The sequence below is a fragment of the Giraffa tippelskirchi genome, chromosome 11, assembly GCF_054371585.1.
Source record: "Giraffa tippelskirchi isolate mGirTip1 chromosome 11, T2T-mGirTip1v1.2.pri, whole genome shotgun sequence".
Lineage (NCBI taxonomy): Eukaryota > Metazoa > Chordata > Mammalia > Artiodactyla > Giraffidae > Giraffa > Giraffa tippelskirchi.
The window spans coordinates 94219616-94245933 of NC_137285.1; the positions used below are offsets into that span (position 1 = coordinate 94219616).

General features: G+C 37.4%; 1 protein-coding gene across 2 annotated transcripts in view; it reads left to right on the forward strand.

The window, feature by feature from the left end:
* The window catches only part of DDX10 (DEAD-box helicase 10), a 288484-nt gene that overhangs the window by 180595 nt on the left and 81571 nt on the right, over positions 1-26318 (forward strand). For both annotated transcript variants that reach the window (XM_081545393.1, XM_081545394.1), the window contains one exon: positions 673-729. In XM_081545393.1, the coding sequence (XP_081401519.1) occupies positions 673-729 (57 nt within the window). The remainder of the gene's footprint in view (positions 1-672; positions 730-26318) is intronic.

Below are 26318 nucleotides of genomic sequence, written 5' to 3' on the forward strand. Positions count from 1 at the left end.
ACTTTAGCTTTATTTTGTTGTTTTGAGTTTTATTATTATACATATCTGTTATTCTTATTTTGAAAACATTAGTACTGCATTTTCTGCCTGTTTTATGATCATTGGAAGACTAATGGGGAAATTATAAAGCAATGAAAGAAGGTGCTTAAAAGAATAATCTTCTGTTGTTTTTCTTTTGAGAAAAATACTGCTACTTTTCTAAGAACCCCAAGGATGAGGGTTTCACATCTTTTATAAATTCTACTCTTAGAGGAGAAGGGAGAATGTCATTACTGTGTGTCTTCCTTTTTATTTTAATAGCCAACATTGTGAACCTGTCATATGTCAGACATTGTGCTAAGCATTTATGTTATTTTATGTAATTCTTATATCAACTTTATGAAATGTGTGCTTCTGTTATCTCCTTGTTTTGGTGAGAAAATGAGAGATAGTAAGCTGCCTAAAACTGTACAGCTAATAAATAATTGAACTGTGATTTGATTACATATTTGTTTGACACATCTTTAATGATTATGAAAACTTACACCAGTCTTACAGTAGACACTTAATAAATATCAATTGAAAGGTAAATGTGCCTTATCTGGTTGGCTTAAGAAGAATTGTTATGAAAGTGTAGTATTTACACTTACTTGATAAGTTCACAGGTTGCTAATTTTCCCTCTCTTCTTGTAGGAAAAAAGACTGAAAGAAAGGGAAGCCAGAAGAGAAGCCAGTAAGAGACAAGCAAAGGTAAGGGTTTATATTTTAATGAGAAAAATGTTTGTAGCATTGAATGGAATTTAAATACTCTTCTTTTCCATATGCATTTGATATTTGTTTATACATCATGACATTTGAATTGGAATTAAGTCTGTATATGTATGTCATTTGCTTTCTCATATTCGTTTGTTTCTTCTGTGGTATAGGGTGAAGAAGTGAGATAGTTTGTTTATAGGGCTTCTCTTCCTACTTTCACCATCTTATTCTATTTTGTGCATACTAAGTATAGGAGATGGTTGACTGTGGGTCAGACCTGATAGGATTTTACTGTATGTCATCTTCAGACTAAGGAGGCAGCCTATGGGAACCCAACTTGATAATAGATAACCTTGAAAGCATTGGTTGCTTCAGCTCCTAGAACCTAGGGGAAAGCACTGTGTCTCCCACTGTCACTAAATTCTGTAAACAAAAATTTTAGCAAGTGTATATGTACCATTTCTTTCAAATATATGTACAATTACAAACACCGTCATCTATGTGCAGCTATAATTTTTATCTGGTATGTTTGACACCATGGAAAATTCAGCCTCTGCATTCTGAGAACATTTAATAGAAATGATTTCCACAAACCAGGGCACAGAAATGCATGTCATTTCTCATGCTGTATCTTACTGTGCTTTGCCTGACTGGCCGTGATTTCTTCTTAGCAGTTAGCAAAGACCTGACTCCCTGGAGTAAACCCATCATGTTCTTTGTCATTTTTTTCCATGCACTTAGAGAACAAGTCAGAGATGATAACTCATGCTATAGTTCTAAAGTGGGAAGCAATTACTCTTCAGTATAAGATGAAAAGACTGCTTACATTCAGTATTAAATATCACTCTGTCTTCAAAGGTGCCCAAAAATGAGAACTACAGTGTGCATGCCGCCTGACTTGCTAAATCAGGTGGTGGAGCCTGCATTTGCATTTAAGATGCATATGTGAACAGTCATGGCATAGAAATGAGATGTCAGGGACTATAGTGGGAAAATTTTAAATTTAAGAAGAAAATCTTAAATCTAATGAAAGCATTTGATTCTTATGAATATTGCATGTTCAGCATAAAGATAAACCATTTTATGTTACTAAAAAGCCCCTATTTCTTTCTGTGAATGAAATTATAAAATGAAAGATATAACCTGGAGCCAAAAGAAAGGCCTGTCACTGTATTTGCTTTGTGTGTGTTGGTGCATATTTGTATATATTACTAAATATGGTTTATTTTTCTGTACTTGTATGTTTCATCTTTCATAGTGGTTTAAGCTGTAAAAAGGAAATTGCTCTCGCCCTTGAGCCTGCCTCTTGCGCTTCTTCTCTTTCCCTACAAGTTGCTGTACGTATTTTGTTTTGAGACATTGCCGGCTGGGAAATGAAAAGCAGTAAAGGCCTTCAGAGTTAGATTTTGCCCCTGGGATCGACCTCTAAAGTGAACTCCTCAAGCCAAGCCCATCTCTCTGCCCCACACCCCTTCCCATGTTTGTCATGTGTGTTTGTTTCCTGATGTCTGAGAAAGGAGGAGGACTTCCTTGTCAAAAGGTTGTTTCATTTGTGTACAAGGGCTAAGGACTGTTTTGAGAACAAAGAAGAGTTGTTGCACAGCCAGCTTTCAGTAGAGACTGTGTTTTAGTATTGCTCTGAGTAGTCAAGCTGCATGCGTTTCTTAGCCTTGTGTGAGTGCTCAGAGACCGCAGAACCTTTAAAAGAGTGATGTTAGCAGAGAGATGAGAGGACAGGTTGTAGCTAGGACTCAAGCATTCCTCAGGACACCAGGGACGGACAGCAGTGACAGATTCAGGCTGACTCACGGAGGCCAAGGAGTTAGCTTGGGTTAACATGTATGTTCCCAGCTTCTTTTCAAATGAAAGTTACAGAAGTTAGAGGCTCTGGAGCTTTCCAGGTGCCCCTTTGGAAACAGACCCAGAAGATGTTAGAGGGACTCTGTAAAGAGGTGATGGCCCAAGGTTCTGTGATATCTAAGAAGAAATGTATGAGCTGGATTATGGGTTTTCCAGTTTTGTGTGCGTGTGTGTGCATGCATGTGAACATGCTTTAAGTGATGGATATGGCTTAAGTTTCAGAGTAAATTTTATCTTCTTTTTAATATGGTTAAACATAACCATTGTGTGACTAGAGGCTCTTGCCTTCTGAGGCCTTCTAGTCAGCTTCAGTGCAGAGCATCCTTCAGTCACTGAACCTATATCTAAAGGATACCTTAGTGGTAAAAGAAAACGGTGACTTACTATACCACCAGAGGTGTGGTCTTACCCATTTATAGCTATTTTAAGAAATCGATGCATAGAAACAGATGTGTGAGAAAGGAAGGCTTCCAGAGCTGTTTTCTACCTTGCTTTGTGCTTCATTTAGCAAACCTCATGTTACAGGAGAGGAATGTAGAAGACACAGTGTAATTGCTTTAGAAATTGGAAAAATGTGTTAGAATAAAAGTTGATAGAATTATCTTTATTACCCAGAAAAGAGAAGGTTTAATGATATTGTGAGTTTATAATTTTATAAATGATGCTTGGTGGTTATCTCTTCCCCAACATAGTAAGTATTCTGAAGAAAAATTGCTTTGAAGTTAGAATGTAGTAAAATAAAGTTGGAATGGACTTCCCAGAAAGCTGATACAACTATTTGCTAAAAGATATGTCTAAGATCTGCCTAGAATACATTATATGCAGTGCCAGGAGTTAGAGAGAAATAGGAAGTTGAAACTTCTAAGAAAGTTTTCGGGGTACCCAATGTCTAGTGATTTGAGAGATAGAGGTCTTTGGATATTAAAACTTTCTTTAGCAGAGAAATATTTGAACTATTAAAGAATATTTGACTTTTACTTTAGAACGGAATATTGTATGTTCTTATAAGTTAGAAATTTTAAACTGGCACAAGAAAAAGTAGTTGGAGCAATAATGAATAGATCACGTTGCTTTTTGGATTCAAGGTGGTTACATAATCTTAGAAATACAGCTTTACCTCATTATCCAGCTAGATTTCCTCATGTTACTTTGATGGTCTCAAGTGTTTATACCAACCTCTGGGTGGCTTGATGAAACTGAATACTGAGTGTGAAGGAGCAAAGAGTAGGAAACAGTTTAGTTTCCTGAAAGTTAAGCATTGCTTGGATTATGTTACTGATGGTGCTTATAGTTCTTATTTTTAGGTATGGGGGAAATTATATGAAAACAATGTTTAAAATGATGTTGTACATTTTGAGGTTGAATTGTACAGCCACCATAAATTTTAACTTTATTTTCTCCTTGGGTTTTTTTAATTGCCTTTTTTTTTTTTTTTTTTAGTAACTCTGAGGCACTTTATTAATGTACTTATAGAATAGTAAAATAGTTTCTTGGATATCTAAAGTGGTTTTGGTTAATTCTTTCACAATAGGAGTAGAAGAAGTTGTATAATTTTAGAACTTGAATATCCTTGAGAGATATTCTGGAGGTGTTTCCTAAAACTGGTTTATGATATCTTTTTCTCCAGCCAGCAATAGTTTCATGAAGCAAAGCTTAATTTATTTATTTTGATATTATGTTCTTTCAAAATCTTTTTGAACTTTTCCTGTCCATGAAATGTAAGAACGTGAAACATTTACTCATCTATTCCAGCAATTTTAAATAGTACATTGAATAGCCTAGAGGTTCTGCTGACATATCCCCCAGGACACAGGAGGGTGATTTGGGCAGAACTCCAGGCTCCCGTTTTGCCTTCAATCAGAGCAGCCCTGTTATATTCTCTGTGTGTACGGAAGCTTCCAGGGAAACTTTTGTTTGAGATAGTGCTTCTACTTAAATACATATATCCATACATACATGTTATTTTTTAAGAACCCAGGGACTTTCCTGGTGGTCCAGGAGCTTAGACTCTGTCTTCCCAGTGCAGGGGGCCCAGGTTTGACCCCTTGTCAGGGAACTATGGATCCCGCACGCTGCAACTGAATATCCCGCTTGCCGCAACCGAAGATTCTGTGTGCTGCAGTGAAGATTGAAGGTCCCCCGTGCCGCAAATAAAACCTGGCTCAGCCAAATAAATAAATATTAAAAGGAAAAAAAAGTACTCAAATAAATTAAAGCTAAACACAAGTAAATGACTTAACATTGTCCCTGGTTTCTTTGATGGCAGAACTGCTGTGTGTACTCAGGCTCCCTGAGTCCTCATTTCCAGTTATTCCTACTGCCCCATACTGTTTTTGTATGTTACTTTATACCTCTTGTATTTCTTTCATTTCTGTAAAAACAAACCAGATCTATGGTACATAGGCTAACAACTATTCATAGAAAATTACTAATAACAAATACCTCGAGTAAGGAGAGAACTCCAGACTAACTCTGGAAAGCAGTCTGTATCTCAGTTTCTGGCTGACCCCTTGATCTGAGCCAAAATGTGTAACAAAAAGTATGTCTTACTGTACGCTCATCTGCTAAAGGATTATCTCTCTTTGTAGAGCTACGAGTAGACATTAATAAATGTTAGTAATGGTCATTCCCACCTTTTTCTGGGTCTTAAGCCTTTGCATTTATTTCCTTTTGACAGGGCTTTATTGACTGACACCTAATGAATATTTTTATTTTAAGAGGAAATGCCTCCCCATTCCATATGTTTCATATAGACCTTCTAACACTTCTTTCCTTTTTTTCTTTTTTGACATTTATAACTGAAATATTTAACTGGTCTCTTCCTTTATTTTTAATGTGTTTAGAGTTTCAAGGGCTCTAGAAGATTAGTTTATTTTAAACCAAACAGCTTTTAGAAAACACAGTGATGAAACTGTAAGTTTGTTTATCGTCCCAATTCCCAGTGAAAGCAAAGGTGCTCCCTGAAAGTAAATTACTCTCCCATTTGAAGGGTCTGAACTCTCACAGGGCACTGTTTGCTGCACTGATACACTTATTTAATGGTGCCCTAAATGAGTCATTCACTTTCTCTAAGCAAACTATTCAAATAATACCTTATTTTAGTGCTATAATAGGACCCATTATGCTGTCCTTCTGCTTCTTGTATAAACAACATTGAGTCTTTATAGATGTGCTTTTTTCCCTTTAGTGTCTACCTGAATCAGCAGTGAGAACCCATGTAGCTTTTATTGTCATTCTAATGTTGGTGTGGTTTGCTTGGAGATTAATGTGGTGGCTTTTGAATTCCAGCTCCCCGCACCGCCCCTCCTCCCCCAAGCCTCTTTCTTTCTTTGGTGATAATGAAGAACGGGATTACTAAATTTGAACCCTTAACCATCTTGGATCATTAATTAAGAGATACTTCCCGTGTTTACTGTCAGAAAATCGTCCTGTTCTAGTCATGAAGATTCAAAAGTTAAGTATGGGAGTTAACTATGGGGGCAGGAACAGTTCTAGTCATGCATATCATCCACATGCTGTTCTTTTAACACTCAGCTAATTGGTCTTTCTTAAAAAGATTTTTCCAACCCTCTCAGGTGTAATGGACTCCTCCTTTTGTTATGAAGCATCTGATAGTTTATAGCACTTATTTGAACAGGTGTCTGTTTTCCCCACTCTGCTCTAAGTCTTGTTTGTATTTCTTATCACAGTGCTTGGTTTATAATAAGCACTTAATAAATGTTTCAATGAATGAGTGATTCAAGGGATACAGAGCACAGGCTGTAAAATTCTTTATTATGGTAAAATATATCCTAAAATTTACTGCTTTAGCCATTTTTATGTGTACCATTTGGCGCCATTAATTACATTCACATTGCTGTGAACAACTGCCAACTGTCCATTTCCAGAATCCTCTCATCATCCTGGACTGAAACTCTGTGGCCCTTAAACAGTAACTCTCCATTCCCACCTCTCCCAAGAGTGTAAACTTTTAAAGAGGAAACTCAGTCTTAAGCAGGTGAGAAAATAGAGGCCTTAAATGAATAGGTGATTTTTCCAGGGTCTTATAGTTAAGTAACAGCAAAATGGGGCTAGACCCCAGGTCTCTGCGTGATTATTTGTGTGCTTTTCATTCTGCTTTAAACTCTCTCTATAACAATATATGAAATACCAAGGAGTGCTGAAAGTATTAAGGTGTCACATTTTAAAATATAATAAAATGAAGTTATTAATACTACTCTCAGTCAGAAGCTCAACACTTTTTAAGGGTTGTAACCCAAGTAATACTGTAAGTTTCAGTAGCATCAATGTTAAGCTTATCAAAAGATTTAAAAAGGAATATCCATTTTTTCCTGTAGAATAAATAGGAATAAATAAACTGATGATGACATTAGTTTGGAATATAACTTTCAAGGCCAGTGTAAAGCATAATAATAACTAGTAGCTGCTATAATTTATTAGGGCTTCTCTGGTGCCTCAGATGGTAAAGAATCTGCCTGCAGAGACCTGGGTTTGATCCCTGGGTCAAGAAGATTCCCTGGAGAAGGAAATGGCAACCCACTCCAGTATTCTTGCCTGGGAAATCCCATGGACGGAAGAGCCTAGTGGGCTACGGTCCATGAGGTCGCCAAGAGTCAGATACAACTGAGCAAATTAGAATTTCATTTCATCTTTTATTGACTACCTACTCTGTTACAAATACTATAATTAAAGGCTTCACATACAGTATTTCTTTAATCCTCATGAACAATGGTGTGAGCTGGTATTATCTTTATTTCCTAGATGAAGAAGGATTATGCAGTTTCCCCAAGATCACGTAGCTAAGGATATTACAGAGCCCTAATTCAAATCTGCTTTACTAGACTAGAAGAGCCTTGATGCTTAGCATAAGGCCATACTGTCACCTCATTTCCAAGGCAGTCAAGAGTATTCACATTGTGGTACTCTCAAAAGCTAAAGTAGAAGTTGCAAGTAAATACTTTATTCTCCTGAACTTGCTTTTCTTATCCACAGTTAGTTCCCTTCTTACAGTGGGTACATTAGAGAAACAACAGGTAGTTGCATAACCATTGGCGGATACAGAGTATGGTTAATTTCCTGCTAGTTTCTATAGAACCTCACTATATTCCTAGTACTCAATTTTTTTCTTATGAATTAAATATTACGAAACAATTTACCATTACTTCCAGCCCATGGAGATCAGTTGAAATTGTCACATTCTCTTTTATTGTTTACTTTTGTGCAAACTTTCCTTCTGCCTAGAATGTCCTGTCTTCGTTGCTTCTTCCTCCTAGCACTATTTCCTTTTTGAAGACTTCCTGACTCCTTCAGGAGATTTAGACATTTCTTTCTTTCTGTTCCACTCTACTTTTTGGACATATTCTGTCATGATACTTAGTGATAGTCTCTGTTACTTCTGGACTGTAAACACCTTGTGAACAGAAGCTGAGATTTTTCATAGCTGGCACATAGTAAATGCTTATAAATATTTTTTGAGCACATCAATGAAATGCAGGTATATTTATTCTTTAAGTTAACATAATGCTATGTCAGTTACAGATGCCTTGAAGTCAAGCAACTGGGCCCATAGCTTTCAGTGGAGTTGCATCACGAATGTGTGCTAAGTCGCTTCAGTCGTGTCTGACTCTTTGCGATCCTGTGGACTGTAGCCAGCCAGGCTCCTCTGTCCATGGGATTCTCCAGGCAAGAATACTGGAGTGGGTTGCCATTCCTTTTCCAGGGAATCTTCCTGACCCAGGGATTGAACCTTCATTTCTTGCATTGCAGGCAGATTCTTTATCGCTGACCCACCAGGGAAGCCCAGAGTCGCATCATACACATTTCAGTTTCTGCTGAATTGTGAATGTACCCAGTACACCCCGGCTCTCCAAGTTGATGCTCCTCTCCTCCCCCATCTTGTTTATTAAGCACAATTTCAAACAAACTCATTAACCTACATTAAGGTTATAGCTGTTTAATATTAAAACAGAATGTACGAAACTCTTAGGCCATCAGGATCCCTTTAGAATACTTGATCCGTACCCTATTTGGTAATAATGTGCTCAGTTGCTCAGTCTTGTCTGACCCTTTGTGACCCCGTGGACTGTAGCCTGCCTGTTCTTCTGTCAATGAGATTTCCCAGGTGAGAATACTGGAGTCGGTTGCTATTTCCTTCTTCAGGGGATTTTCCTGACCCAGGGATCAAATCCACATCTCTTCCGTGGCGGGTGATTTCTTGACTGCTGAGCCACCAGAGAAGCCTGTCCTAATGTATACACATTGATTGACTTTCTTCCCCTTTTTACTAACTTAGACATTCTCATGCTTTAGTGTAATTGAATACAGAAAGCTATGTCTGTTGTAGTTTATGAGTGATAAAAGGAACATTCTTCAGTAGTTTGATCATGATGATTGTCACCTTGCCTGTGATTTTGGAACCTAACCTCCATTGGAGTTATGAGACTTCATTCTGTCATTCAGTACCTTGCTCATCAGTGGATCCTGCTAAAACTACTTTGTTGGCAATGTCATGTTGAATATTTGATGCCATTTAACATAGACTGCCTGAATAATTGCAATCTTATTAAAATTAAAATGTAGTTAGACAATGAAAGAGTGAGCATAAAGATGCAGGTCTGTCTTCACCTCCTAGCTCATGACCACTGAAGGCCATGCAGGGGGGTGTTAAGATTAAGGATGATCTTAAGCATGTGCTGTGTGAGCCATTAACCCTGAGAACAAGAAGAAATTTTTGAGAAAACAAGTCATATTTATACTAGATTAATCTGAGACAGAATTTTTGAGACAGAATTTAATGACTGTTTTAGGAGGGACGTCTGTGGTGGTCCAGTGGCTAAGACCGCCACACTCCCAATGCAGGGGACGCAGGTTTGATCCCAGGTCAGGGAACTAGATACCACGTGACACAACTAAGACCCAGCTGCAGCAAAAAAAAAAAAAAAAATCAGTGAATATTCAAAGGGACAGAATTAGCCTTCATTCTTGAAAAGAGGGATGGCATACATGGAGAGGGGTGAGAGGAATTGTTAGAGTACTGGAAAAAAAAAACTTACATAATGTTGTTTTATTTTCTAAAATTTGCAAAATGAAAGTGTTCTAACCACATAAAATTGGAGGAAAATAGACTCAACATATTTGACTAAGGTGTCAGAAAACCACTCATGTGCTTACATTCTCTCTCATATATATAAAATAAATGGATATATATTTGAATATATATTGAATATATATATATGTTCTTTTGTATATGTTACAGATGAACATTGTATTTTTAAATGGTCTGTTGGATTCTGCTCAGTTGGGTGGTCATTTAGATCCATTCCAAAACATTAGGACTCTGAATTCAGATTGGACCAAACAGAATCAAGTAATCCTTTTGATGCCTTTTATACTCAGTCATGGTTTATCCTCCTTATCTTAAGTTATAGATAATATGATGATTTATATTCTTTTTAAAAATTTGATTGAAGTATAGGTCAAATAGAGTATTACATTAATTTTAGTTGTACAGCATAGTGATTCAACATTTGTATACCTTATGAATTGAGCACCACAATAAGTCTGGTAACCATCTGTCACCATACACAGTTACTGGAATATTATCAAGTATGTTCCCTATGTTGTATATTATGTGCTCATGACTTATGTATTCTATAACTCTGAGTTTGTACATCTTAATCCCCTTCACCTGTTCTGCTGCACTCCCCTCTGCTCTGGTGACTGCCAGGTTATTCTCTGTATCTGTGAGTCTGTATCTATTTGATTTTGTTTTGTTTTTTAGATTTGGTATATGAGTGAAATCGTGTGGTGGTTTGTTTGTCTGACTTATTTTAATTAGCATAATACCCTCTAGTTTCATACATATTGTTACAAATGGCAAGGTGTTACTCTTTTTTATGGCTGAATGGTAGTCTGTAGTGTATACATACCACATCGTCTTTATCCATTCATCTGTCAATGGACATTTCAGTTTCCTACCTTGGCTACTGTAAATAGTGCTACAGTGAAAATAGGGGTCCATATGTCTTTTCTAATTAGTGTTTTCATTTTCTTCAAGTAATTAATTGTAAATGGAATTGCTGCATCATATGGTAATTCCAATTTTAATTTTTTGTAGAACTTAAACACTGTTTCTCATAGTAGCTGTACCAATTTATGTTCCTACCAATAGTACATGAGAGTTTCCTTTCTCTACATCCTCACCAGTTCTTCTTTTTTGTAATCTTTTTGATAATAACTATTCTAACAGGTATGCAGCAATGTCTCATTGTGGTTTTGATTTGCATTTCTTTGAGCATCTTTTCATGTCTCTGTTGGTCATCTGTATGTCCTTGGAAAAATGACTGTTCATGTCCTCTGCCTAATTTTTAATTAGGTTGTTTAGTGTTTTTGACATTGAGTGTAACTTCTTTGTATATTTTGGATATTAATCTCTTACCAGATATATCATTTGCAAATATCTTCTTCCATTCATTCGGTAGACTTCTTTTTGTTTTATTGATGATTTCCTCCACTGTGCTAAATCTGTTTAATTTGATGGAGTCCCATTTGTTTATTTTTGCTTTTGTTGAGCTTCCCTGAGGAGGAGTTGTTGTTCAGTCACTCAGTCTTGTCTGACTCTTTTCAAACCATGCATGCCAGGCTTCCCTGTCCGTCACTGTTTCCCAGAGTTTGCTCAAACTCATGTCTGTTGAATTAGTGATGCCATCCAACCATCTCATCCTCTGTTGTTGCCTTCTCCTCCTACCTTCTGTCTTTGCCAGCATCATGGTCTTTTCCAATGAGTTGGCTCTTCGCATCAGGTGGCCAAAGTATTGGAGCTTCAGCATCAGTCCTTCCAATGAATATTCAGGGTTAATTTTCTCTAAGATTGATTAGTTTGATCTTCCTACAGTCTAAGGGACTCTCAAGAATCTTCTCCAGCACCACAGTTTGAAAGCATCAGTTCTTTGGTGCTCAGCCTTTTTTATTGTACAGCTCTCACATCTGTGCATGACCTCTAGAAAAACCATAGCTTTGACTATATGGACGTTTGTTGGAAAAGCAATGTCTCTGCTTTTTTTTTTTTTTTAATATTTTATTTGATATATTTATTGGACATGCAGCATGTGGGATCTTATTTCCCCAACCAGGGATTGAACCCATGCTCCCTCCATTGGGAGCTTAGAGTCTCAACCACTGGACCACCAAGGAAGTCCCTAATACACTGTCTAGGTTGGTCATAGCTTTTCTTCCAAGGAGCAAGCCTCTTTTAATTTCGTAGCTGCAGTCACTGTCTGCAGTGATTTTGGAGCCCAAGAGAATAAAGTCTGTCACCATTTCCACTGTTTCCCCATCTATTTGCCCTGAAGTGATGGGACCATATGCCACAATCTTGATGTTTTGAATGTTGAATTTTAAGCCAGCTTTTATATTCTCCTCTTTCACCTTCATCAAGCAGCTCTTTAGTTCCTCTTTGCTTTCTGCCATTAGGATGATGTCATCTTCATATCTGAGGTTGTTGCCATTTCTCCTGGCAATCTTAATTCCAGCTTGTGCTTCATCCAGCCTGGCATTTCTCATGATGTACTCTGCATATAAGTTAAATAAGCACGGTGACAATTCTGAACTCTCTGTTTCATTGATCCTGAAAGACAGATCAGTCTTTCAGGAGGAGACAGAGCCAAAAAAGAAATATTGCTAAGACCCATGTCATAGAGCATATTGCTTGTGTGTTTTTTCCCCTTGTATTTTATGGTTTTAGGGTTTACATTTAAATCTTTAATCCATTTTGAGTTGACTTTTGTATGTTGTATCGGTGAGTAGTCCAGTTTTCTTCTTTCACGAGTAGCTTTTATTGAAGAGGCTTCTTTGCCTCAGTGTATATTATTGGTTCCTTTGTCAGATTAATTGATTTTATAAGCATGGGCTTAATTCTGAACTCTCTTCTATTTCATTGATCCATGTGCCTGTTTTTGTACTATTAAGATACAGTTTTGATTACTATAGCTTTGTAATATACTTTGAAATCAGGGCCCACGATACTTGCACCTTTGTTCATCTTTCTTAAGATGCTTTGCCTGCTTGGAGTCTTTTGAAGTCCCAACAGATTTTAGGATTATGTGTTAAAGCTCTGTGAAAAATGCCGTTGATATTTTGATAGAAATTGCACTGAATCTACAGATTGCTTTGGGATGTATGGACAGTATTAACCCTTCCAGTCTATGCGCACAGGTCCCTTTCCACGTATTTGTGTTGTCTTCAGTTTCTTCCATCTGTGTCCAGTAGGTTTAAGAATACAGGTTTTCATCTCCTTAGTTAATTTATTCCTAGGTACTTTATTCTTTGTGATTTGATAGTAAATGGGATTGTTTCTTGATTTTTCTTTTAGAACATTATTAGTGTGTGGAAATACGATTGATCTTTGTATCCTGTAACTTTACTGAATTCATTTATTAGTTCTGGTAGTTTTTTGGTGGAGTCTTCAGGTTTTTCTATATATGTAGTATTCTGTCATTGGCAAATAGTGACTTTTACTTCTTTTCCAATTTGGATGGATTTTATCTCTTTTTTCTGTCTGGTTTCTGCAGTTAGGACTTCTAATACTGTGTTGGAAAAAAGTGGTGAAAGTGGGCATTCTTGTCTTGTTCCTAATCTTAGAGAAAAAGCTTTCAGCTTTTCGTTGTTGTGTATTATGTTAATTGTGAGTTTGTTATATATGGTCTTTATTATGTTGAGGCATGTTCCTTCTGTGTTCACTTTCTGTGGAGTCTGTGTCATAAATGGAGGCTGAATTTTTTCAGATGCTTTTTCTATGCATGATCATGTTGATATTTATCCTTTAATTTGATAGTGTGCTGTATTGATTGATTTGAAGATATTAAACCATTCTTGCATCCTTGGAATAAATCCCACTTGGTTATGGTGTATGATCATTTTAATGTACTGTTGATCTTTCTTTACCAATATTTTGTTGAGGGTTTTTGCACGTCTCTTTATCATGGGTGTTGGCCCGTAATTTTCTCTTTTTGAAATATCTTTATCTGGTATTGGTAGCAGGGAGATGCTGACCTCTTTGCATCCTTCCTTGGATTTGAAAGGATTCCTTCTTTAGTTTTTTGTAATAGTTTGAGGATAGTTGTTAACTCTTCTTTAAATGTTTGATAAAATTCACCTGTGAAGCCTTCTTGTGCTACATTTTTGTTTGTTGGGAATTGTTTGATTACTGACTCAATCTCATTACTAGTGATTGGTCTGTTCAGATTTTCTATTTATTTCTCATTCAGTCTTGGGAAATCTTCCTATGTTTCTAGGAATTTATCCATTTCTTCTAGGTTGTCCAGTTTGTTGCTGTTTAATTAATTATTTGCAGTAATCTCATAATCCTTTGTATTTCTTTTTCTTTATTTTTTGTGTATCTTGTTAGGTTTTTGGTTTGTGGTAAACCATGAGGTTCATAAGTAACACCTGCATTTACAGTAGTCTATTTAAGTTGATGGTCACTTAGGTTTGAGGGCATTCTAAATGTGCTACATTTCTGTCACCACCACCACCACCCCCCCATTATTTTATGTTTTTGATGTCATGTTTTACATTTTAAAATTTTGTGAATTGCTTAAACTAATTCTTTAAAATGATGGTTTTAATACTTGATACACTACCTTTACTCTGTGTTTGCTTTTACCAGTGACATTTTTTTGGTGGTTGTTTCAAAATTTTTTTGTCTCTGGTTATGGCCTTTCCTTTTCCATTTAAAGCCCTTGTCACCAGAGCCAAGTGCTCTAGGGGTATCCCCTGCGTGGTCCTTCTATTGTTGTTGAGCCATTATTGCTGTGGGTGTATTTGGCCCCAAGGCCAGCTGACTGGGTGTCTCTGCTATGACTGTCGACTGTCATGGCCATCCTGGTGGGTGGAGCTCGTCCTTGGCTGGCTGGGACTGCTTTGTTGGCCATCCTGGTGGGTGGAGCTCGTCCCTGGCTGGCTGGGACTGCTCTGGGCACATAGTGATGTGCGGAGCTGGCCCAGTGTGACTGGCTGCAGTCTTGCCGGTGTGCTGGTGTGTGGGCCTTGCCTCTTGGAACAGGAGATGCTTTGAAGGAGTGCTGGGCAGGGCAGTTCTCAGGGGAATGTAGGTGCAGAGTTCATGGTGTTAGCTAGTTGATGGAGAGGTGACAGACACACCACCAGCGCCAGGCCAGCTAGATGGAAGGAGAATAAAAAAGCAGGCTCTTGCCAGTGTTTTTGTCCCAGGAAAAACTTCTACCAAATCCATGTCCCTCTGGCACACACCCTAAAATTAGTCAATGAATCTTCTTGTATTACCCAGGTGTTTTTTAAGCCGCTGCCTCTGTGCTGGGACTTGGAGTGAGTGAGTTCGTGTGCAAGCCATTTAAGAAGAGTCTTGGTTTCCCACAGTCATCTTCCAGCTCTCCCAGACATAAACTCCACTAGTTGTCAAACCAGCTGTGATGGGGAGCTCATCCTCCTGGGGCGAGCTCCCCTGTGCAGGTTACCCAGCGTGGGACTTGGACCCCCAGCTCTTCAGGGAAGACCTCCGTGGTTGTGACATCCTGCCTGCTTATGTGTCTTTGCACCAGGGGTGTGGATTCTGACTGGACTGTGGCTGTGCCCTTCCTGCCAGTCTCAGTGTGGCCTTTTCTTCATATACTTTAATTGTGAAAAGTCTGCCCTGCTAGTCTTCAGTTGGTTCTCAGAGATAGTCCTGTAGTTGCAGTTTTGGTGTGTCTGTAGGAGGAAGTGAGCTCAGGATCTTCCTGCTCCATCATCCTAACCCAGACTTCTTGAATAGTCATTGATTATAAGTTTTGTATTGGTTCCTAAAGGCCATCCTGATCTAGGTGTCTGTGTTTGTGCGCTCAGTCATGTCCTACTCTTTGCGACCCCTTTGGCTGTAGCCCTCCAGGCGTCTCTGTCCATGGAATTTTCCAGGTGAGAATAGTGAAGTTGATTACCATTTCCTACTCTTGGGGATCTTCCCGACCCAGGGGTTGAACTCTCATCTCTTGCGTCTCCTGCACCGGTGGGCAGATTTTCAAGTATTTATGCTATCTCCTATTCCTGTGTGAAGTACTTTTTAGTGACTAAGGAAACCTCTTGGGTGAGGAGTTGGTGGTGGTGAATTTTTTACTCACTACTGTGTTGTTTGTGGAGTATAAAGTGGCCAAGCTTTATTGCCTCCTTTTTAAGCTAAAATAAAGCTTAATAATAATAAGCTCTCTGAATATAATAAGCTCTCACTTCTGTGAGAGAGCACAATAAGCCAGTGATATAAAGAGAAAAGTTAGGGGTTAAAAGAATTTGTTCATGGAGGTAATCAAATATAGTAGAAATGTTGTTGAGAAGACTTGTTTTTCTCACTGACATCTTTTTTTTAATCCTCTAAAGAATTATATATGTAATATAACTATAGAGCTCTGTTTAGCTAATTTTGTTACTCTTATTATTGCAGTTATTATCAGCAACATTAAATGATTTCCTGTTTGCTATATTTTCTCACTTTAGGTAAAAATGTAACCAGATGTCTGCAATATTTTATGTGGGAATATTTTTTTCATTTTCTTTATTAAATATATATTATAGGATTCAAAGATTCTTTCCTTGGTAAGAACTCCAGAATTTGTTGTTTATAGACTGTGTTGGTCGTATAAGTTTTCTGTAATATCATGTAGCATTTTATCCTTTTCAAAACACTTTCATCAAGATTATCATACTTGATTAATCACTTTATATAATAAGTCTAAGCCATTATAGTTATCTGGCAGTTGAAAAACTTTACTGTGGAGAAACTAGGTAAGTGACGTGGTTAAGGTTGTGTACCTAATTAGTAAGTTTAAAAAAAAAAAACAACTCAGGTTTTTGTTCTCTTTTTCCCCTAATTCACTGTATATTTAGGTACAAAATCACCGTAATTCTGTAAACTTTACTTTTCCTTTTTAGTAGTTTAGGCAGTGTCTAAGCTGAACGTATGGGAGAAGGCAATGGCACCCCACTCCAGTACTCTTGCCTGGAAAATCCCATTGACGGAGGAGCCTGGTAGGTCCATGGGGAGGAGCCAGGTCCATGGGGTTGCTAAGAGTCGGACTCGACTGAGCTTCACTTTCACTTTTCACTTTCATGCACTGGAGAAGGAAATGGCAACCCACTCCATGTTCTTGCCTGGAGAATCCCAGGGACGGGGGAGCCTGGTGGGCTGCCGTCTATGGGGTCACACAGAGTCGGACACGACTGAAGCGACTTAGCAGCAGCAAGCTGAACGTATACCTATGCTATGTCTCACACTTCTTCTCTTAGGTATATACCCAAGAGAAATGCATGCATGTTTACCAGAAGATATTCACAAAGCAGCACTATTTGTAATCATCAAATTGTGGCAATAACTCAAAGTATAGAATAGATAAAATTCATGTTTAGTACAATTAAACATTACAGTTGATCCTTGAACAATATGGGAGTTAGGGATGCCAACCCACACACAGTGAAAAATCCAAGTATAATTTCACAATCAAGCCTCTGTATTTGTAGTACCTAGTCTACAGATTCAATTAACCACAGTCATGTAGTACTGTAGCATGTATTATGAAAATAATTCACATGTAAGTGGACCCACACCATTCAAACCTGTGCTGTTCAAGGGTCAGCTGTATAGAGTGTCAAAAGAATTATTGTTACATACAATAACAAGGACAGATTTCACAGATATTGAGCAAAAGAAGCCAGACACAAAAGAGTAAACATTAAGTATTCTATTTACATTATTTTTTTTGTTTGTTTTAAGTAAAACTAACATTTGGCATTAGAGTCAGGGTGGTAGGATTTCCTTTAGGGGAAAATAAGGGTTGTTGCTAGAAATGAGCATGAGGACAGGCTTCTAGATAACTTTCTTATTATGTATTGTGGCTACATGCGGTTGTTTCCTGTGAAAAGTCATCAAGCTGTATTCTTATGATTTCTGTACTTTCCTGAATATATGTTATACTTCAATTTAAAAATGGTTCTTTTAAAAAATGTAGTGGTAGACTGCATCTCTGTATGTGTTTTTAACCAGGATGCTTTAATTTGTGAGTTTAGGAATATGCAGGGTATTATAACTCTTGTAACTTGAGAAGTATTAAGAACTTTAGTCCCTAGAGTCATCCATGTTTTATGAAAGCTATGAAAGAAAGTTAATAATTTATATTCCTCAAATGCACATTTCTTTTTAAAATTCCCTTGTTCTAAGAAATATGATGTTTCACCGCCTAAAACTTACTAACTACTTTCTCTGAAATGAGAAAATCAATGTTCTTTTCATTCTCATGCAAGTTAAAAAATAAAATGTGTATTTTCTAAAAGAAGCACAGTAATCATTGTGCTGTTCAGAGATTTTAAATCTTTCTGTCCCAATCAGTTTTCTGTTTTCCTCACTAAATCCGTTCTAATGAGGTGGATGAAACTGGAGCCTATGATACAGAGTGAAGTAAGTCAGAAAGAAAAACACCAATACAGTATACTAACGCATATATATGGAATTTAGAAAGATGGTAACGATGACCCTATATGCGAGACAGCAAAAGAAACACAGATGTAAAGAACAGACTTTTGGACTCTGTGAGAGAAGGCAAGGGTGGGATGATTTGAGAGAATAGCATTGAAACATGTATATTATCATATGTGAAACAGATCACCAGTCCAAGTTTGATGCATGAGACAGTGTGCTCAAGGCTGGTGCACTGGGAGGACCCTGAGGGATGGGATGGGGAGGGAGGTGGGAGCGGGTCTCAGGATGGAGAACACATGGACACCAATGGCTGATTCGTGTCAATGTATGGCAAACCCCACTATAATATTGTAAAGTAATTAGCCTCTGATTAAAATAAATAATTAATTTTAAAAATTTATGAAGTGGCTTGGTAGCCTTAAAATGTTGTGTAGGTTTCTATTGTTCATGCCCACTGCGACAAAGTGAGAGCTATTGAATTGTACTTTATTTAAAATAGGGAGCACAGAATTAATGAAACAGACATTAATATGAATGATCCCTATGTGTAATTACTGTAACTTCATAAATTGAAATAATAACTGGCAGAGAACTGAGAAATATTCAGAACTTGAAGGATCATCTAATCAAAGATGTGGTTTTCTTTCCATGAGTAGGGTTTTTTCATTTAGTTTACCTTGTTCTTGCTATAGACTCTGGTTACTCAAACACTTTTATGCACATCATGTGTGAATTAAGTATTTACCCCTTAAACATCATAACAGGTACTTGCTGAGTCTGTCATGTACCTGGTCTAGTAAGAGTTTACAGTGTTATTGAGGAGGAGGTAGACTCTTTCTGTTAATATAGCCTCATTTTATCTTTTCTTGAGGGAGTAAATTTCTTGCAATTCCAGATCAGTTGTTAAGCTTGGAAAACGCTGCAGAAATAGCATATGCATGATCCAAAAGTGCCTTTATCAAGAACATATTGCTTATCTGTCTTTGAACTGTAAGATAATCACTGCTAGAATTAAGACCGATTGTTTTATTTTACTTATCTTGATTTTCAGCTGTGTGCATCAGTTTTCCCCTTTATTACGGACACATTTGATTTTGATTTTCTAAAGTCATTTCATTTCATTCAGTTGAAAATGATACACAATCTCAGTTTTATTCATTTATTTTTATTAGTGCAGCTTTTCTTTGAAAAATAGAAAGTATATTGTTGTAGAGCTTCAGCCTCATTAAATTGCTTTTAACGTGAGTCTCATCTAAATTCTAAACACAACTTCTATTGATCGCTGCCTTCTGGCATACATCCAACTCTAAGATTTTTGCCCTTCTCAGTACAGCTGGTACATGGTATTTTTGTGGTGTTCTTTTGAGGATAACAGAAAGTGAAAGAAAGAAGAGAAAATATTGTGTTATCTCTAAGTAAAAGAAAAAATTAAGATTGATACTTGTAGTCTACTGTAAATCCATCACAAGTGTTAGATTAAAGGTTTGGGATTTAAGATTAGCTTTTATCATTAACTGCCAGATTGTTCAGTTCAGTTCAATCACTCAGTTGTGTCCAACTCTTTGCAACCCCATGGACTGCAGCACACCAGGCTTCCCTGTCCATTGCCAACTCCCGGAGTTTACTCAAACTCATTTCCATTGAGTCAGTGATGCCATCCAACCATTTCATCCTCTGTCGTCCCCTTCTCCTCCTGCCTTCAGTCTTTCCCAGCATCAGGGTCTTTTCTGATGAGTCAGTTCTTTGACAAAGACCACCAGGATTTGGCTTCTCCATGTCATGTACACATGTAAGTCCTGCATTTTCCAGCTTAGTGTTTGGGCCAGGAGAGAGTCCTATGAGTGGCCACACTGGGATAAAGTGGACCTGGTTTGTTAGGCTGACCTAGAAGGTCTAATGGCCTGGGAGCCTGACTTCTGTGCTGCCAATGGATCACTATGTGGCCTTGAGCAGATTTCTCAACTGGCTCAAAGTATCTTGGAATAGATGTTCTGTATGGGCCCTTTCAGCTCTATTTCTCACTTGCTTTTTTATTCAAGAGCTGATAGTATTTTCTATCATTTTTAGGTCCTTTCTAACCTTTCCAAATATTACTTGCAGGTGAGTTGTCTATTCTGTGTGGTATCATACAGCAAGAGACTGTAACCACTCCAGTATAAAAGACTTGATTGGCATTTTGGGGGCTTTTGGGAAGCATCTGATTTGGGAGGATCTATTGGTTTTTACTGGTATACAAGAGGAATAACAGGAGCTAGAGCTGGCGAAAGTTGGTAGATCATAGACAGTCTCAATGCTTAGTTAAAGATTTGGTATGATTCAGGAGTGTGGGGAATGCACTGAAGATTAAAGGAGGGGTCCAGCATAAGCAGTCGGATGATCTTAAAAACATTCACCCATTTATTCTGTGCACATTTCTTGAGTGCTTACTATGTGTTAGCCTTCATAATTCCATGATTGAATTAATGTGCTCTTGAGGAACTAGAAATCTAATGGAAGAACTCTGTACAGTATAATGAATGCTATGATAGAGAAGTTTTGTGAATTGTCTACATATATAATGGTTGAAGCCAAAGGGGGGAAAAGTGAAATGTTTATATGGCACTTTGCATGTGTCAGATATTACTTTCTATGGATTTTCAGAAATGTATCTTAGTGTATAAATTTCAGCCCTTGAAGTTATAGGTAATAATATTATCATGCCCATTTAATAGATGAAGTAATTTTAGCGTAGAGAGTTGTATACATCTTTGTCTATAGTGATTCAGGATTCCAAGCTATAGATGATCTGACTCCATAGAGTGGATGAGAGTGTGAAAGCTAGGTCACAAATCCCAGGGAATGCCCATTTAACAGATGAAGTAATTTTAGCGTAGAGAGTTGTATACCTCTTTGTCTATAGTGATTCAGGATTCCAAGCTGTAGATGATCTGACTCCATAGAGTGGATGGGAGTGTGAAAGCTAGGTCACAAATCCCAGGGAACAGCAACATTTAAGGGGCAGGCATATGAACAGCAGTTAGAACAGTTGAGAAGATACTATTGGAAAGATAGAGGAAGGAAAATTGGTATACTGGTTTTGGAAGTACAGAAAGAGAATTTAAAGTAGGAGCTAGTCAAGAGGGCTGAATACTACAGAGAGATAAACTAGGACAGAAACTGAAAACTGACACAGTTTGACAATTAAAATATCAGTATGATCTTATCAAGATTAATTTTGATTGCATTGTGTGGTTGGACTGGAGGGCTAGGAAGGGTAGTGAGGAAAGGACATTTTATTCAAGGTATTCAAGAAGCATAGCTATCAAAGATTGGTGACTGATTAGGCCTGGGGAGACTGGATGGTGACTGACTGGGTCTGGGGAGACTGGGAGAAATAAGTCAAAGACCACTTAAGATTTCCTAAACTTGGCACCCAAGTTGGTACCTAGGTATTGACTGCTCTAGGGAGTACAAAGATCTGAAACAGAGAACCATTTTTCATAGCTATCAATATTCAACCATTATGTTCTGTACTCTTTACTAAGGCGTTTTATTTATTACTACTCACATGTAGGTATTCTCAACACAATTTGATAGGTAAGGGACTCGAGCCTTAAAAAAGTCAAATAAATTTGTCCAAGAACTTGCATTCAGTAAGTGACTATCTGAGTCTAAAACCTTGCATTTAATTTCTGTTCTAGAAGACAGATCTAGTAAGAGAGATAAAATAATGGACATAATGTCATAGCAACAACACACCTATGAGTGATACAAAGTATGATCAGTTCGGAAGTTGGAGAGATTATTTTTTACTTGTAGAATTCAAAAAAGAGAGGATCTCAGGAAAGGAGGCCATTTGAGTCAAGCCTTGAAGTATAAATCAAGATAAGTGTTCCTGAAAGTTCTTTCATTGTCATGGACCATAGAACTATTATATTGACAATAAATAGGGTTGAATGTAAAAGTTGGCATCAAATAGAGGCAGGGGAGAATTAGTCACAAGTTATTAGCAGCAGAATTTTTTCTGAGGGACAGAAATTCTCAAAATGAAGTAGTACAAGTTGAGGTTGGAAATAGAAGGCCTTGAATGTTATAATAAGCAGAGTGTACTGTATTAGTGGGTGATAGCCTTGAAGAGTTGTGAGCAGATGTAGGGATGTGTGTTTATATATCAGCTCATGTTTTAGTATTTTTTTGTGTGTGTGTGTTTATATATATATATTTTAGTAGTGAGAGTAGAATATTTTGAATTTTGATTTGTTTCTCCTTAGGAGATGAAGTATAAATTTAAGCACATAATTAATTTTAAAAGTTGAAGTCTAATGTCATCCTTGATACAGTACTTCACTTTTTTGAAAACCATCACAGTCAAGAACCAGGAAGTGAACAAAAGCCTCTGACCAGTCAGCAAAGAGGTCACAGCACCTGGGCACTGAGCACATGCATTCTGCCTCCAGGGAAGATCTGCAGCCATTAAAACACATTGATTGGTGTTTTAATCACAGTTCTGACAAATGTGATTTGGTGGGTTCTGAGGCTACATGGGATACACAGCAAATTGGAACAAGTAGTTTGTGAAAGGCCAGTGCTCCATCATCAGGCAAATGAGATAAAGAAAATTTGTAGTTAAATTATTAATAAAACCTACCTCGTTATGGAAAGCACAGTAGAATAGTGACAGAGAGCCCCCAGGAATCTCAGTGGACCCAGAGGACACCACTCTGTTATAGAAAGGTTGTAATTTTTGCCCTCAGCCAACAAGGAAATATTGTTAAATTCTGTCTTCAGGCAGCGCTTCATATATGGTTTGACTTAAAGGCCCTTTCATATGATTAGTAGCTTGGGACTCAAGATCATAGGAAACCCCTAATCTTACAGATGTTACAACTTGGTATTCTCTGGGTTAATTTTTCTTTTGCCTCCAGTGTTTAAGCGTACTGACACAACTTATTTACTTTGTCATAGAGGTTTATAGTCAGGAAGGAAGAAAGGGCAGAGAAAATCTCTTGGTGCCTCATCTCATTTGATACCTTTTAACAAGGGACTTTGATCTGTTGTTCGTAGTAGTGCTGTGAGACAGCTATTTGTGTTACCTCTGTTTTTCAAATAAGGAAAAGAGACCCAGGAAGTTTAGGTAGAAAGGCAGTCTGGGTGCAAGGCTAGGTGATTGAGGATCATGAAGTTATGATAGTGGGAGAGTGAGTAGTTTACTATAGCATTTTCCAAAACTTTTTTGTCTAGACTCTAGAGTAAGAACCATGTTTTACATCCCTTCCTAGTAATGTGTATAAACAGCATTGAAAGGTAAATTTCACAAAACAATACTTACCCTTACTATGTGTCATATACTCAGAATTTTCTATTCTTTTTTTTTTTAATTGTAGTTACAATTTACTCACTGACTTCCTGGTTCACTAATGAGTTAAAATGTGCAGTGTGATAAACACTGGTGTAATGTAATTTGAAAATAGATTATTTTATGAGGAAGTAAAGCCAGAGGGGACCTTCCCTGGTGGATCGGTGGTAAAGAATCCACCTGCCAATGTAGGAGATGCAGGTTCGATCCCTGGGTCAGGAAGATCCCCCGAAGAAGAAAACAGTAACCCTCTCCAGTATTCTTGCCTGGGAAATCCCATGGACAGAGGATCCTGGTGGGCTACAGTCCATGGAGTCGCAAAAGAGTTGGACTTGACTTAATGACTAAACAACGATGACAAAAGCCAGAGGTGTATATATTGTGGTTAGGTTGCAGATGTTCTTGACTGCCAGGCCAAGGACCTTCTCTCTAATGGACAACAAAAGTCCTTGAAGAATTTGTGTCAAGGTGATAACATGATTATCTCTTTGTTCCAGGAATAGGAGGATCATACCCTAACAGACCTCCTTAGAGTTTATAAGTAACTTTCACATCCATTATTTAACTGTTCCCATTAATAACCTTAAGAAGTAAATATGAGATATTTATTGCATTTATTCTTATGAAGAAAATGAGGTTTAAAGAGGTAAAACCTTTCAGGAATTAGATTAAGCTCAATTTTTTTGACTGCTAGATCAATGACTAGGAGAAAGAGCTTGGTTAACAGGCAAGAGGAAATGATACTGATAGAAATGGAGGGGAGGGATCAGACGCAGAATTAAAGGAAAACTCAAATAACTGCTGGAAGAATTTACTTTTTGTAAAAAGTCATACACATACATCCATAAACTCTTGATTCTGTCTTTTGTAAGATAGTATTTTGGTTATGTTGTAAAATTCCAGCCCATTTACCCAGCAAGGGCAGAATATAAAATTGCCATTATGCTCTGTCATAGCCTATGATAGTTCTCATCATTCATTTTCTCTTTGGAAAGAGCTGAATTGAGAAAACATTTTTCATTGTTTAATGTTCAAATCTGGAAATACTGATATTTAAACTTCAGAAACATATCATTTGGAATAAGACATGTCAGCAGGTCTTTTGCCAATTGTAAATTGTTACAGATATGCCTGAATTCTTCCTTTCTGTTGTAAATTAATGCATTTTTATTGATAAGTGTTCATTAACATCTTACATTTTTAGATTCCTTACTCTCTGAAAGTCGTTAAAAATATAATAAATCTGGCTCCAAATTTTGCTCTGAACAGCCTGTAGATTATCAATATTAGTCAGAAATGCAAGAATGAAGAAATGGATGGTTAAATATATTTCTATATAGGTGAACTTTAAAATCTCAATTTTGTACTTTTTTGATCTAAAATTTGCCAAAAGAATGTTTCTTTTACCAACAAAAGTTTGATAATATATTCTGTTTTTAAAAATAATACTTTCTGTAAAATGTGTTAATTTTTAAAAGGCTTTTACTGAAATTTTGACTGTTGAGATTTTTTAGCTTCACTATAGAGAATTATGGTAGAATGTGGATTTTTTTTGCAATTAATTTATTTATTTTAGTTGGAGGATAATTACTTTACAATATTGTGAAGGTTTTTGCCATACATCAACATGAATCGGCGGCAGGTACATATGTGCCCCCCTTATCCTGAATGCCCATCTACCTCCCTCCCCACCTTATCCCTCTGGGTTGTCCTGGAGCACCTGCTATGGTTGCCCTGCTTCATGCATCAAATTTGATGCACTGGTAATCTGTTTTATATATGGTAATGTACATGTTTCAATCATACCACCCTTGGCTTCTTCCACTGAGTCCAAAAGTTTGTTCTTTATATCTGTGTCTCCTTTGCTGCCCTACATGTAGGATCATCAGTACCATCTTTCTAAATTCCATATATATGCATTAATATATGCATTGTCTCTCTCTTTCTCTCATAATATATATGTGGACATAATATATCACTGTGGACACAGTATTTTGGAACCCAAGAAAATAAAGTCTGTTATCAATTCCATTTTTTCCTCACCTATTTGCTGTGAAGTGATGGGACTGGATGCTATGATCTTAGTTTTTTGAATGTTGAGTTTTTAAGCTAGTTTTTTCACTTTCCTCTTTCACCTTCATCAAGAGGCTCTTTAGTTCCTCTTCGCTTTCTGCCATAAGGGCAGTGTCATCTGCGTGTCTGAGGTTATTGATATTTCTCTGGACATTCTTGATTCTAGCTTGTGCTTCATTCAGCCTGGCATTTTGCATGATGTACTCTGCATATAATTTAAAAAGCAGGATGACACTATACAGCCTTGATGTATTCCTTTCCCAATTTTGAACCAGTCCATTGTCCCAGGTCTGGTTCTAATTGTTGGTTCTTGACCTGCATACAGATTTCTCAGGAGGCAGGTAAGGTGGTCTGGTATTCCCATCTCTTTAAGAATTTTCCACAGTTTGTTGTGATCCACACAGTCAAAGACTTTAGCATAGTCAGTGAAGAAGAATTAGATGTTTTTCTGGAATTTTCTTGCTGTTTCTGTGATCCAACGGATGTTGGCAATTTGATCTCTGGTTCCTCTGCCTTTTCTAAATCCAGTTTGTACATCTGGAAGTTCTCAGTTCATGTACTGTTGAAGCCTAGTTTGAAGAACTTTTAAGCATGACCTAGCTAGCTTGTGAAATGAGTGCAATTGTTCAGTAGTTTTATCGTTCTTTGGCATTGCCCTTCTTTGGGATTGGAATGAAAACTGACCTTTCTCAGTCCTGTGGCCACTGCTGAGTTTTCCACATTTGCTGGCATATTGAGTGCAGCACTTTCACAGCATCATCTTTTAGGATTTGAAATAGCTCAACTGGAATTCCATTGCCACCACTAGCTTTATTTGTGGTAATGCTTTCTGAGGCCCAC